Consider the following 12,067-nt stretch of genomic DNA (forward strand, 5'->3'; position numbering starts at 1 on the left):
TTGAGGTTCCTTTTTGCTGTTTCTTTCGCTTGTACTTTGCTTTTTAACAGTACACAGGATGCATCAAAACTTTTCTTACTTTTTACTTGCTGCAGTTTAATATAATACAAATATAGCCTTTGCACCTCTGCGGTTTCTGGCGAGGTGGCGGCATAATTAACATGTTCAATTGATTTTGATTGTTTCTTCAAATGTTTAAAGTCATAGGATTATTAGGCACCCTTTGAGGAACTGCATTCGTGTCTTGCAGGTGCTCTACCTCAAGAGTAATCGATTCGGGCGAGGGGGTGAGTAACTGAAAATGAAAATATATATAGTGCGGATTGATGACATAGTAGCTCTTTTTGGAAGTTTACGTATCTCGCTAAAGCCAATGACTCTATATTGAGTTGAAAGTATGTTACAATTGTTATACATATAGTACAGATTGGTTATCTTTTATGCAGGCTTTGCCGCGGCCTCGGTAGTTGGGTCATCGCTGGTTTTGGCTGGGGGAGCCACTCCATAATCAAGTATCTTCTTCCTCCTCTGCTTGAAATCAGTAAATTCCACCTTTAGCACGCGGTAAAGGAGACTGGTCTCGGTCGTAACCACCACTGGTCTGGAACTATCCAACCTTCCAGGCGTCCAGGCCTCTAACCCGCATGTAAGCCGTTCATGGGCGCGTTTGAAAATGCGTTTCATATCTGGAGTTCGAGTGCAGGTCACGCCGACGTCGGTCAGGTAGCGTGTTGGATCCTGCAAGCAAAGGCGATGAATAACCTTGTGAATGCCCCTTTCGAGGGCAGTTTTCTTAGCAGCAAGCAGAGCACGCTGGCCACGGAGATGAGCGGGGATGTCTTTGGAATTGTCGGCATACTGAGCGCATTCCTCTTTAAGAGAATCAGCAGTGAAGAAACCAGGTGGGTCGACGGCGACGCCAGTGGTAGTGTAGTCTAGTTCGCCGAAGGTGCGGAGGAATGCTATGAAAGCTTCGGCGCACGCTGTGTCGCGCTGGAAGCGGCCATGGTTCACCCTAAGGAAGGCGGTGATGAGGTAGTGGAGGACTTCGCTGTCGACAACGCCCTGGAAACGGCCGAGGGACTCAAGGATCAAGCGAACAGCCATATATATAGGACGGAGTACAGGATATTCTGCGTGAAAAGATAGGATGTGTTCGAGTGCCGAGGGAAGCTCTTCACCGCAGTCTAATGTGATTTTGAGCTTTGTCGCCTCATGGTATACATCTATTCGCCGACCTTCGTGGATATAGGTCTGGTAGCCATTAAGATCCTGAAGGCTAATCTTGATTTGATGCAGGAATTTCCTGTATAGGCGTAACCTTTTCGGACGGCTCGCACTCGGTCCTCGGCCGATGTTAGGCCGCACAACGTCTGGCATTGTAACCAGTATATTGAGGTCTGAGGAGCTCATGGCATATCCTGCACATCGGGACCCTATGATGTGGTATCCGTTGGAAGGTTGCAACTTCGAAAGATGTCCAGTGATTTCCATCGCAATTCCGTGAATCACTGTGTCCTCTTCAGCGGTTGGGGTCAAGAGCCTGTCTAAAGCGCGAAGTTCCGCATCGAGTTGCGAAAGACCGTCAGGGTAAGTCACGCCCTCTGCCATTTTAGACAGCCATGATAAATGTTTCTTGCACCCACCCCAGCGAATTGGATGGCCCACCCCACGTAAATCTGGTTGAACATCTACCAATGATTCCTTTCGGGGTATGTATGGCGGCGAATGAGAGATACCCTTAAGAAAAGAGCGTGCTTGAATCTTGCGTACTGGGCCTTGAGAATTCGGCAGTGCGGGTTGAGATTTGACAGCATCCGTTCGAGTATCTTGAGTCACCGGCAGTTCAGGTTGAGCTTTGGACACCTTCGGCCTCGTGTAGACTTTGCGTATCAGGTTCTGACGGTTGGTCGAACGGTGCTCCTCCAAGGTTTTCTCGAGGCTGTCTTCGAAGATTTCGGGATCCTTCGCCCTGAGATGAGCATGGTGAAACCTTCGACAGTGAACAGCGAAAGAGGAGAGTTGCAGGCGATTGACGCAGAGGCGCATAGCTCTGCTAGCAAGGGCACAGATGTTGCATTTCAGGAAAGTTGAATACTCTGTAGAACAAGGTCTGTTAAAATTATCTGGAGGATCGGCTCAGAGAAGGTCTCCCAGCTGGGGTCACATGATCATTATTAATGCCTTTGATCTCAGGCTGGGATTATCAAAGCATGTGACAATGGCCCACCTGATTTCAGAAGCCCTAAGAGGGTAATTGCTTATTTTCCTTATGGTTTGCAAATAGAAATGGTTGCAGATACTGTGAAAAGCCTGCAAGGTGTCCATGGTTGACTGCGAAAAGATTCCAGGGCAGAAGAGGTCGGGTGGAATGACGTCGACCGATATCAACGCGCGCGGAGGGCAGCAGCGGGCATCATTCCCCGGCACGACCTACTTTTCGAGGCTTCCAACCAGAACTAGTGGATGAGACAGCCCGTCATCCATTATTAATTTACTGTCATGCTAGAGACCTTTTGCAATCATGAGCTGCTCTTTGCTATATTGAGGCCTTTCGTGCTGTGTACGCCGTACGCCCAGCAGTGAATCTCAATTGACCTTTCTTTCTCAGGGCTCCTTGTCATTCTCGCTCTGGCGTCGATCACCCGCTGCTGCCCCTCGGGTCTGTCCAGTGTCTCGCCAATTCTGCCTGCTTCCAAGCTCTTGAAGAAGTGGATCTCGAGTTCCAGACTATCGCAAGTATAACATCATTCCAACCTGCTCGCCGGAGAACAGCTCTCAATCGCTTCGTTTAACCTGTCTTTCTCACCGCCCCGTTGCCCCTCCGGTAACCTGCTATCGTGCCCCCCATTCCTCCCAAGGCTCACCTTCGCATAATCAATTTCTCCTATCAGACACCCCTCATTGACCTTTACAACCCCTCTGCATGGCATAGCCCGGCAGCTCCTCAAATATCTCACCACCTCAATCATCGCGCCAAGCCTGAAACCACCTCTGCCTAGGTAAGTTCCACCACATCGGGAGGGTTATCTTAGTTGAACGGAACGCTGATAGTGCTCGTGACGCTAGGCAAGACTCGCCGCTGTTCTTTACCCACCTACCTCCTTTCGACGATACCCAGCTACTTCAACTGCTATGTCACTCCAACCAGAAGATCCAGTACCAAACAAGGGACCGGGTGAGGTTCGGTTTGACTCGATCACAGAAACCTCGGTCCCCGACCTGACTGGGCAATCTGATTCTCACGCGGCTGCAGATACGAGATCGGGAAGTGAGCTGTTGAACCACCTCAGCCTGAAGAACATACTTTCGTCGCGCAAAGCCGACCTTCAGAAGCAATATCCAACCCTAAATCTCTCTGGACGGATTATCAGCGCGGCTTTCTGTATTCCCCACAAGCTTTATTTTCGGCCTGGGCATGATTGGGTATGTTTCAAGCTTTAACAGTATCATATTTCGATATCATTGATCTAACCCGCTGCTGAAGGATTTGAAACCTCGCCCGGGTTCGTCCGCCTTATTCGACTCCTTCACGTATCTAGCTTCCGAAAAGTCCGGTTGGGCCCACACGCTTGTTGGATGGACTGGTGAAATAGAGCCCTTACAGGAAGAGAGCAATCCTTTACAGCAACTCCCGAAGAACAGCAATATAAAGTTGCCTGCCGCCATAGATAACGCGTCCAGGGCTCTGAACAAGGGCTCAACCCGCATGTCGCTCGACTTGAGTAAGTTACAGTCAAACAATGCTACCCCCGAGACGTTTGCAGCGGGGCCTAGTGATCGAGAACAGTTGGAGCAACAATTGAGTTCGAGTCGATACGGCAAGGTAGTCCCAGTCTGGCTGTCAGACGAATCCGAAGTACCGGAAGATACGATCCGATTAGAGGACCAGAGTAGGTGGAGACTTTATGCGGAAAGAGAACTTTATGCACTCCTGCATTATAAGCAAAACGGTCCGACAGATGGCAGGTCCGAGAGGGATTCTTGGACAGACTATGTAAGACTGAACCAGCTGTTCGCAGAGCGTATAGCCCAGGAGTATCAAGAAGGGGATATTGTCTGGATCCACGACTACCACTTGTTTTTGCTACCGAGTCTCCTGCGACAACTTATTCCGAACGTCTACATCGGGTTCTATCTACACTCTCCGTTCCCAAGCAGCGAGTTTATGCGATGCCTTGCCAAGCGAAAAGAGATTCTCACGGGCGTTCTGGGTGCAAATATGATTGGGTTTCAAACCTTCTCATATTCTCGCCACTTTTCGTCCTGCTGTACCCGTGTACTAGGATTCGAGTCCAACTCGGCTGGCGTGGATGCTTACGGTGCCCATGTGGCTGTCGATGTCTTCCCCATTGGTATCGACGCTGATGCAATTCAAAAATCCGCGTTTGAGAGTGAAGACACTGAGCAAGCTGTACAAGGCCTGCGCGAGCTCTACGCCGGGAAGAAAATTGTGGTGGGGCGTGATCGTTTAGACAGTGCCCGCGGTGTTGCCCAGAAGCTGCAGGCGTTTGAGGCATTTCTCGAACGGTTTCCTGAATGGCGCGACAAGGTTGTTCTCATCCAGGTCACTAGTCCGACAAGTCTTGAGGAGGCGAAGGAAGAGCATAAGATTGCGAGCCGGATATCGAATTTGGTCTCTACGATCAATGGCCGTTTCGGTTCGCTGAGCTTTTCTCCCGTCAAGTATTATCCCCAGTATCTCAGCCAGCACGAATACTTCGCGCTACTGCGAGCGGCTGATGTAGGTTTGATTACCAGCGTACGGGATGGCATGAACACGACAAGTCTGGAGTATATTATCTGCCAACAGAAAAACCATAGCCCACTCATCCTCTCCGAATTTTCTGGGACAGCAGGGGCATTGTCCAGCGCGGTTCACATCAACCCATGGGACACCATTGGTGTTGCGGAAGCACTCAACAAAGCTCTAACGATGTCAGCTGCAGCCAAGGAGGAGCAGCATCTGAAACTTTACAAGCACGTTACACGTAACACGGTTTCCGCTTGGTCCAAGCAGTTTGTTACTCGTCTACTCACAAATCTATCTTCTTTCGACCAAGCCGTGGCTACCCCAGCTCTGGACAAGACCAAAGTGTTGAAGCAGTATCGCAAGTCTCGGAAGCGGCTCTTCATGTTTGACTACGATGGGACGCTCACACCGATTGTGACCGACCCACAGTCTGCTATTCCGTCAGATCGGGTTTTGCGCACCCTCAAGACCCTGGCTGCAGACCCTCGCAACGCAGTTTGGATCATTAGCGGGCGTGACCAGGCGTTTTTGGACGAATGGATGGGTCATATTCCGGAACTAGGACTAAGCGCAGAGCATGGTTGTTTCATTCGGATGCCTCGGTCAGATAACTGGCAAAACTTAGCCGAAACGACTGATATGGGCTGGCAGAATGAAGTCATGGAGATCTTCCAGCACTTCACGGAGCGTACACAAGGGTCTTTTATTGAGAAGAAAAAGGTCGCCCTGACTTGGCATTACCGCCGGGCCGATCCGGAATATGGCGCATTCCAAGCGCGAGAATGCCGGAGGCAGTTGGAGGAGGATGTATCTAAAACGTGGGATGTCGAAGTCATGGCTGGAAAGGCCAACCTCGAGGTTCGTCCGAGGTTTGTAAACAAAGGATTTATCGCCAAGCGGCTGGTGGATGCATATGGAGTTGGTCCTGGCAGGGTGCCTGAATTTATTCTGTGCTCCGGTGATGACTTTACAGATGAAGGTACGTGCCTACCTGATCCGTTGTCGAAAATTAGCTACTAACAGTTTCCAGACATGTTCCGTGCGTTGAAGAGATTTGAACTACCAGCAGACCATGTCTATACAGTCACTGTTGGTGCGAGTTCGAAGCAGACCGAGGCAAGCTGGCATCTCCTGGAACCCAGCGATGTAATCGAAACGGTCACGATGCTCAACAACAGCTCTTCTGGGCAGGAGTACTAGTTTAGGAGAGGGAGGGGTAGGGCTAGACCGGCGTCACCCAGGTTAAAAAGATAGAGTCCTCTGAAGTTTTTCTCTGCGAACGGTGGGCGGACCTTTATTTTCAAGCTATATCATATACGGAGCCATAGACTTGTCGGTGTATGCTAGACCTATAGACGAATTATAATCTGACCTTCTGGACGGATTTGACCGTTATTGATGCTGAGCACGTGGCTGAGGCAAGATTGAGAACTGTACCCTTTGACCGACCCGACCTTAACTGCCAAAGTCATCGTGAACTACTTTTGGTCATTATTGTTGCTTATCCATCTGTGAATCATTTTTTCAGGAACCAGCTGGGCAAGTGGAACCAGCCGGTGACCATCCATGGCTCCAATCCATCTCTCTTACAAGTTACGAAGCCTTGTGCAAGCAGAACGAATGCAACGCAATCATGACCCCAATTGTCCTCTGCAGGACTGCACCCTGGCAAGCATTATTAATGTTGATTTGCGGGTTATCTAGGTAGCTTAGCGGTGCCGGTGGCCCGAGTCTTATAACCACCAAAGTTCGGCCTTCTCAGCGAGCAGGATGGCCCTTCTCCAGTCTCCACGCGGGCCTTTCGCTCGTTCGCTCGCTCTCCAAATTTCTGTCCCCGCACTTATCGCTCATCGAAATCAACGAGAAGAAAGCTTTTCCCTGGAGGCCCACATGTTGCTTTGCTTGGAGAGAGCCTGGAAAATCTCGAGTCTTCTGAGTCACAGTATCGCGCTTTGTAACTGCGCTGTATCTTGCCTCTTCAGAACCGGCATCTGATCCTTCTTTCACTGATTATTACTCGAGCTAAGCTGTATACTTCTCAGCCACTTGAGTCATTATAAGCATTGGTGCTTGCAATTGTCGATCGACAAAATTATTCGTCAAGATACCACCCATCCATCTCTGCCGGTTGACTGCGCCGGTTGATAAAAAGTCCGTACTGCTGAATCAATGCTGCTTTCAACTCAGTAACACTTCCAGCGCATACGACTAGACCGTTGTTGAGACTACTGAATATGGCGGTGGATGGGCCCAGTGCCGGCCAAAAAGACTATCAAGTGTCTGCGTGCAACGACAAGTTTGACCCTCCTGCGCCGGAAGACGATTCCTCGAGCGATAATGTTAGATCAATTCGAGGCGACGAAGAATCTGGGTTCCGCCAGAACGAAAACCTTGAGAAAACACCTACCAACGTGAGCCATGTTGGCGCATTAGCAGCCAGGACTCTCTCAATTGTCCGCACCAGAGAGTCAGGAAAGGATCTCGGTCCGCCTCCAGACGGTGGCTTTCTGGCTTGGTCACAGGTAGCGCTGGCCCATATGATCATTTTCAACACCTGGGGGTATATTAACAGCTTTGGCGTCTTTCAATCGTACTATACCGAGTCACTAGGCCGCTCCCCCTCCGACATCTCCTGGGTGGGAAGTATACAAATCTTCCTGCTTTTCTTTATTGGCACATTCTCTGGACGTGCCACAGACGCCGGGTACTTCAAGGTCACTCTCACGATCGGTGCACTTTTGGAGCTGTTTTCCATCTTCATGACTTCCCTTTGCACCAAGTACTGGCAGCTTTTCCTTGCGCAGGGCGTAGGACAGGGTCTAGGCTGCGGCCTCATGTTCTGTCCTACAATTGCGCTCACACCCACATACTTCAGTAAGAACCGCTCCCTCGCCATTGGTATCGTGGCCTCTGGTTCTGCAACAGGGGGACTTGTCTTCCCAGCCGTTGTCATGCGTCTGCTGCCACGAATCGGATACGGATGGACGATGCGAACCCTAGGTTTCATATCGTTGGCCACTCTCATACCTTGTCTCATTGGCCTCAGACAGCGGCTACCTCCACGTCGAAGCGGACCGCTTGTCGAGTGGAGCGCCTTCAAGGAGCTGCCATATTCCTTCTTCGCTATCGGAATGTTCCTCAACTTCTGGGGACTGTACATCGGCTTCTTCTACATCGGAAGCTTTAGCCGCGATATTATCGGCGTGTCGACATCGACGTCCATCAACGTCCTTCTCCTCATGAACGGCATCGGTCTTCTTGGCCGTGTCATCCCTAATAAGATGGCCGATATATACACCGGTCCCTTGAACATGTTGATTCCGTTCAGCTTCTGCACGGGGCTGGTCGCACTTTGCTGGGCTGGTGTCCATAATCTGAGTGGAGTTTACGGCTTCGCCGCGTTCTACGGTCTCGTCGCAGCTGGCATTCAATCACTCTTCCCAGCAACCCTGAGCACACTCACGACGGATCTCAAAAAGATGGGTGCGCGGATGGGTATGATCATGAGTGTTGTCGGGGTCGCGGCATTGATTGGATCTCCCATTGCCGGAGCGTTGGTTCAGCACGGAGACGGCGACTATCTATACGCTCAGATGTTCATGGGCAGCGTGATACTCGCAGGAACCCTATGTTTGACTGCGGCTCGAGTCGCCAAAGTCGGATGGGCCTGGGCGCGAGCTTAGCCTGCTCGATTTGTTATTGGAGCATTTGCTGGCGCCTGGGGTTTTCATCGACGAAATCATGGGTAAATCGCATATATTGTAATAATTCAGGATCGCGCATATATACTTATACCTTAATCGAGACTTGAAATGAAATTTCAACTCAACCTATATTGTAAATACTTGCCTCCTATTGCTCACCACAACTCACCTATAAAAACGCATGAATAAATAACCTCAGGACTTCCCCGCCTCAAGCCCGTGACACCGCCCAATCCACTTTTGTGGTCCTCACCACTTTGACTCATACTGTTAGAAAGTCTCGAATTCCTTGTGAACACCTTGGAGACAGTTTTACTCATAGATTCACCCGGACGAGTGTCACTCCGACCAAAACAAAGCAGAGGCAAGCAAGTAAGCACCTTCCCCACTTCAATTTTTTACCCCTCCGTAGCCCAAGACGAGACAGGCAGACGGACACATGATCACCTGCTTTGGTTTGGTAGGATATCGAGGCTAACGCTGAACAGCTACAGCCGGTCTGGATCATACGGTTTTGCATCTTTATTCCATCTCGCACCGTATTCATATTACCCCTACACCCTCGAAAGGTATACAAGATGGCGCCCCGCGGTCGAGGAGGAAAGTTTGGAAAGCCCAGTAGGGGAGGTATGTTCTGTTTTTAGAACCCCTCTGAGAGAGTCACAAGGGACAGAAAGCTAACGTTGCCATCTCAAACACAGGTGGCAAGCACTTCAGCCGGGACATTCAAACACACGACAAGGAGGGCAACCCCGTTAGCATGTGGCGCGTACGTCTCCCTATGCCATCTACCACCCTTCAAGACCCTATCACAGAAGATCCTGACCTAACAATGCCTAAAAATTCAGGACCCAGAAGACGCAATCCCCAGCTCTGAAGAAGAAGAGGAAGAAGAAGAAGAATCCACAGAAGCCTCCGAATCCGAATCCGAAGCCGGCCCTAGCACATCTACCCCTCGCGACACCACAACCTCCTCCTCAACCCCGGGCCAAGAACTAACCCGCGAAGAGCGCCGCGCACTCGCAAAAGCCAAAAAGGCCACCGCGGCCGCACGCCGAAACGCCGGCCCTGCGCAGCCAGGCGACCTCCCGCCTAGCGACTCGGAGGAGGAAGATGAACCGCAGCCCGCCCTAAACGGCGCGAAACAGAAGGGTAAAACTGCAGCTCCTAATAATGACTCCGCGGATGACTCCGACCCCGACCTCCCGTCAAACCCAAACCTGAAACCTAAGAAGTCCGAAGAAGAGGGCGGCGAAGCGCAGCTCTCCCGCCGGGAGCGCGAGGCTATCGAGGCGCAGCAGGCGAAGGAGCGGTATATGAAGCTGCATGCGGAGGGGAAGACGGACGAAGCGAGGGCTGATCTTGCGCGGTTGGCGCTTGTTAAGGAGCGACGTGAGGCGGAGAGGTTAAGGAAGGAGGCGGAGAAGGAGGAGAAGGCAGAGCTTGCGAGACAGAGAGCTGAGGAGAGGGAGAAGAAGTTGGCGAAGGGTGGGGTGGGGAAGAAGAAGGGGAAGAAATAGACGTTTCTTTTTCTGCTTTTGCGTTTTCTTGCTCGGGCTGGTTAGCTGCGGAATGTGGAATGTGAGATGTGAGAGGGCTTTTTTTTTTCTATCTAATGGGTTATTTCATGGAAATGAAGATAGGATAGACAAGACATACACAACATACATACAAATACCGAACGACTTTTTGCATCAGTCACACTTGAGTGAAAACGATCTATTGTATAATAGATGCTGTACAAGATCTTCATATAAGTATAACCGATATCAGAAAACATACACAGATAAGAACAAACATAGCTTTACCATGCACATGCTGACGAAGCTGCTTCAAATGTAGAATCAAAGTGAAAAAGCAAAGCTAAGTAAAACAAGTAACGAACATCCGTCCCATGCACCCAGCGCCTAGAACGTAAAGCAAAATCGAACTCAACTTCAAGATAGCCTAACTCATGCTATGTATACGGCACACGACGCCTTCGCATTCTCTCTTTTGAGTACCAGTCTTGACCCGATATTTATACACCCCAAAACAACCACTCGACAGAACGTCCCTGCGCCACAATACCCCATCCGGCTATAAGAGTGACGAGCCATAGAATCGCGAAGACCAGGATCGGAAGGAGGAGAAGCTCCGTGTTGTGCAGGAATGGAAGCGCATTGTATCCGAGGAAGGTGATATAGGTGTAGTATGTCAGCGCGGAGAGGTAGAGGGTGTTTCCGAGGAGGGTAGTGAGAAAGTTACTCGGGCTGCGGGTGAGGAGAGGCAGGAGGAGGAACTGTACGACGTAGAGGTGGAGGTAGAGGGGGAAGAAGGCGCGGTTGGAGACCTAAATTTGTTGAGAGGGATTAGCTTATTTGTTTTTCGGTGTCTTGTAACTATATAGGCGGTTGGTTGGGTGAGAGTGCGTACATCGAAACAATAGCCGAACTCCAACTGGTCCTTTTCGCCGGGCTGAGTGAAGAGGCCCTGCGCGGCGCCGCGTCGTCGTCCGCTAATGCGCAAGCCCTTTATTGATGCTGCGGCGCCGTTGGGGCCGAAGAGGCGGCCGATGATAAAGTAGCCTATTGTTGAGACGAAAAGAGAGGACCCGATAAAGTGGAGGAAGATGAAGATAAAGGAGAGGCGGACGATGGAGCCGAATGAGGGAGCGTATGCGAGGCCCCAGGCGAGCGCTGTGAGAAGCAGGAAGAAGGAGAGGAGGTATGTGAAGGATGGGTCTGGCCGGTGCCATGTGTTTTTTGTTTCTGGGAGTTGTTAGTAGGGGTTTGGCTGGTAGAAAGGTGAGTAAGGACGAACGTTTCTATGCAAGACTCCTGTTAGCAATGCTCTGTTTCCTCTAGTTACTTAGTGGACAGACGTACGTGATAGTATATTGATTTGAAGACCTTCTTCGGCGCGATTAGAAGGGATGTCATCTCCCAGATGGCCATTTCAAAGTCCATCTGGGGGAACTTGAACATCCTAAGTGTCTAGAGTCAGTAGAGAAGCTCGAGAAGTATTGAACCATCCACACCTCTTGAAGAAGCGCGGCATGCGTATACTGGAGCCGCGGTTTGCGGGCATGCCGCCAAAGTTGGGAGAGCTGCCATGTTGTCGAGGCACGGATATATGAGGGTTCATCTCGCGTCAGACGGTGGTGGTGTTAGAATAACATGTACAGCAGGGCGCAACAATTGCAGGTAGTAATACTTCGTATACGATTGCGTAGTTCAGTTGGTTGCTTGTTGTCGCTGTGAGAGGTTATGTCATCAGGTTGGGGCTCGGAGTTTTGTATTTCCGATCTATACTGGATACATAAAGTTATGTCTAGTTATTTGTGAATTGCCGGATTTGTCTTACAACTACTACAGCAATAATAGATTATTATAGAACCTTGTAACTTGCGCAAGCTTCGGTTCCTGAAATCGCCAACTCTGAATCTTGGGGCGATCCTACAATACTTCATGAGTAAAAGCGCAGATGCTCCGCAGGAGTTGCCAGTCCAATGACTCAACGCTGTGTCAAATTTTGATGTGACCTCTCTAGACTCTGGCTGTCGCTCGAACGATCACCTTCCGGACCCGAGAATGGGAAATGTGGCAGATCATGAGCCCATGTTAGATCA

General features: G+C 50.4%; 5 protein-coding genes across 5 annotated transcripts; 3 read left to right on the top strand and 2 right to left on the bottom strand.

The window, feature by feature from the left end:
• Positions 1-318: 318 nt before the first annotated feature.
• Positions 319-2,559, bottom strand: BJY04DRAFT_40010 (uncharacterized protein). The gene has a single exon (XM_073720294.1). The coding sequence runs from the start codon at positions 2,047-2,049 to the stop codon at positions 439-441; it is 1,611 nt and encodes a 536-aa protein (XP_073572159.1). The 5' UTR covers positions 2,050-2,559; the 3' UTR covers positions 319-438.
• orlA (putative alpha,alpha-trehalose-phosphate synthase subunit Tps2) lies at positions 2,560-6,136 on the top strand. The gene is made up of 4 exons (XM_073720295.1): positions 2,560-3,002; positions 3,070-3,426; positions 3,488-5,732; positions 5,784-6,136. Exons 2-4 carry the CDS (start codon positions 3,136-3,138, stop codon positions 5,951-5,953), a joined length of 2,706 nt encoding a protein of 901 aa, XP_073572160.1. The 5' UTR covers positions 2,560-3,002; positions 3,070-3,135; the 3' UTR covers positions 5,954-6,136.
• Positions 6,137-6,528: 392 nt separating this feature from the next.
• BJY04DRAFT_186899 (putative MFS monocarboxylate transporter) lies at positions 6,529-8,582 on the top strand. Its single transcript, XM_073710953.1, has one exon. It carries the CDS (start codon positions 6,988-6,990, stop codon positions 8,434-8,436), a length of 1,449 nt encoding a protein of 482 aa, XP_073572161.1. The 5' UTR covers positions 6,529-6,987; the 3' UTR covers positions 8,437-8,582.
• Positions 8,583-8,691: 109 nt separating this feature from the next.
• Positions 8,692-10,076, top strand: BJY04DRAFT_186900 (PDGFA associated 1 family protein). Its single transcript, XM_073710954.1, has 4 exons — positions 8,692-8,829; positions 8,946-9,084; positions 9,159-9,226; positions 9,306-10,076. Exons 2-4 carry the CDS (start codon positions 9,036-9,038, stop codon positions 9,975-9,977), a joined length of 789 nt encoding a protein of 262 aa, XP_073572162.1. The 5' UTR covers positions 8,692-8,829; positions 8,946-9,035; the 3' UTR covers positions 9,978-10,076.
• Positions 10,077-10,132: 56 nt separating this feature from the next.
• Positions 10,133-11,707, bottom strand: BJY04DRAFT_186903 (unc-50 family protein). The gene is made up of 5 exons (XM_073710955.1): positions 11,477-11,707; positions 11,325-11,424; positions 11,293-11,296; positions 10,873-11,207; positions 10,133-10,789 (listed from the first exon to the last, which is right to left on the bottom strand). Exons 1-5 carry the CDS (start codon positions 11,581-11,583, stop codon positions 10,478-10,480), a joined length of 858 nt encoding a protein of 285 aa, XP_073572163.1. The 5' UTR covers positions 11,584-11,707; the 3' UTR covers positions 10,133-10,477.
• Positions 11,708-12,067: the final 360 nt, after the last annotated feature.

Source organism: Aspergillus karnatakaensis (genome assembly GCF_047715665.1).
Source record: "Aspergillus karnatakaensis strain CBS 102800 unplaced genomic scaffold BJY04scaffold_19, whole genome shotgun sequence".
Classification (NCBI taxonomy): domain Eukaryota; kingdom Fungi; phylum Ascomycota; class Eurotiomycetes; order Eurotiales; family Aspergillaceae; genus Aspergillus; species Aspergillus karnatakaensis.

What these genes read in the sequence shown, in the direction of transcription:
- BJY04DRAFT_40010 (XM_073720294.1), bottom strand. Translation starts at nt 2,049, where the DNA reads ATGCGCCTCTGCGTCAATCGCCTGCAACTCTCCTCTTTCGCTGTTCAC.
- orlA (XM_073720295.1), top strand. Translation starts at nt 3,136, where the DNA reads ATGTCACTCCAACCAGAAGATCCAGTACCAAACAAGGGACCGGGTGAG. An exon ending in TTCGGCCTGGGCATGATTGG is followed by an intron (nt 3,427 to 3,487) that starts GTATGTTTCAAG and finishes CCGCTGCTGAAG; the next exon opens with GATTTGAAACCTCGCCCGGG. An exon ending in TGATGACTTTACAGATGAAG is followed by an intron (nt 5,733 to 5,783) that starts GTACGTGCCTAC and finishes AACAGTTTCCAG; the next exon opens with ACATGTTCCGTGCGTTGAAG.
- BJY04DRAFT_186899 (XM_073710953.1), top strand. Translation starts at nt 6,988, where the DNA reads ATGGCGGTGGATGGGCCCAGTGCCGGCCAAAAAGACTATCAAGTGTCT.
- BJY04DRAFT_186900 (XM_073710954.1), top strand. Translation starts at nt 9,036, where the DNA reads ATGGCGCCCCGCGGTCGAGGAGGAAAGTTTGGAAAGCCCAGTAGGGGA. An exon ending in TGGAAAGCCCAGTAGGGGAG is followed by an intron (nt 9,085 to 9,158) that starts GTATGTTCTGTT and finishes TCTCAAACACAG; the next exon opens with GTGGCAAGCACTTCAGCCGG. An exon ending in ACCCCGTTAGCATGTGGCGC is followed by an intron (nt 9,227 to 9,305) that starts GTACGTCTCCCT and finishes CTAAAAATTCAG; the next exon opens with GACCCAGAAGACGCAATCCC.
- BJY04DRAFT_186903 (XM_073710955.1), bottom strand. Translation starts at nt 11,583, where the DNA reads ATGAACCCTCATATATCCGTGCCTCGACAACATGGCAGCTCTCCCAAC. An exon ending in ATGCCGCGCTTCTTCAAGAG is followed by an intron (nt 11,425 to 11,476) that starts GTGTGGATGGTT and finishes CTAGACACTTAG; the next exon opens with GATGTTCAAGTTCCCCCAGA. An exon ending in AGTTCGGCTATTGTTTCGAT is followed by an intron (nt 10,790 to 10,872) that starts GTACGCACTCTC and finishes CAACAAATTTAG; the next exon opens with GTCTCCAACCGCGCCTTCTT.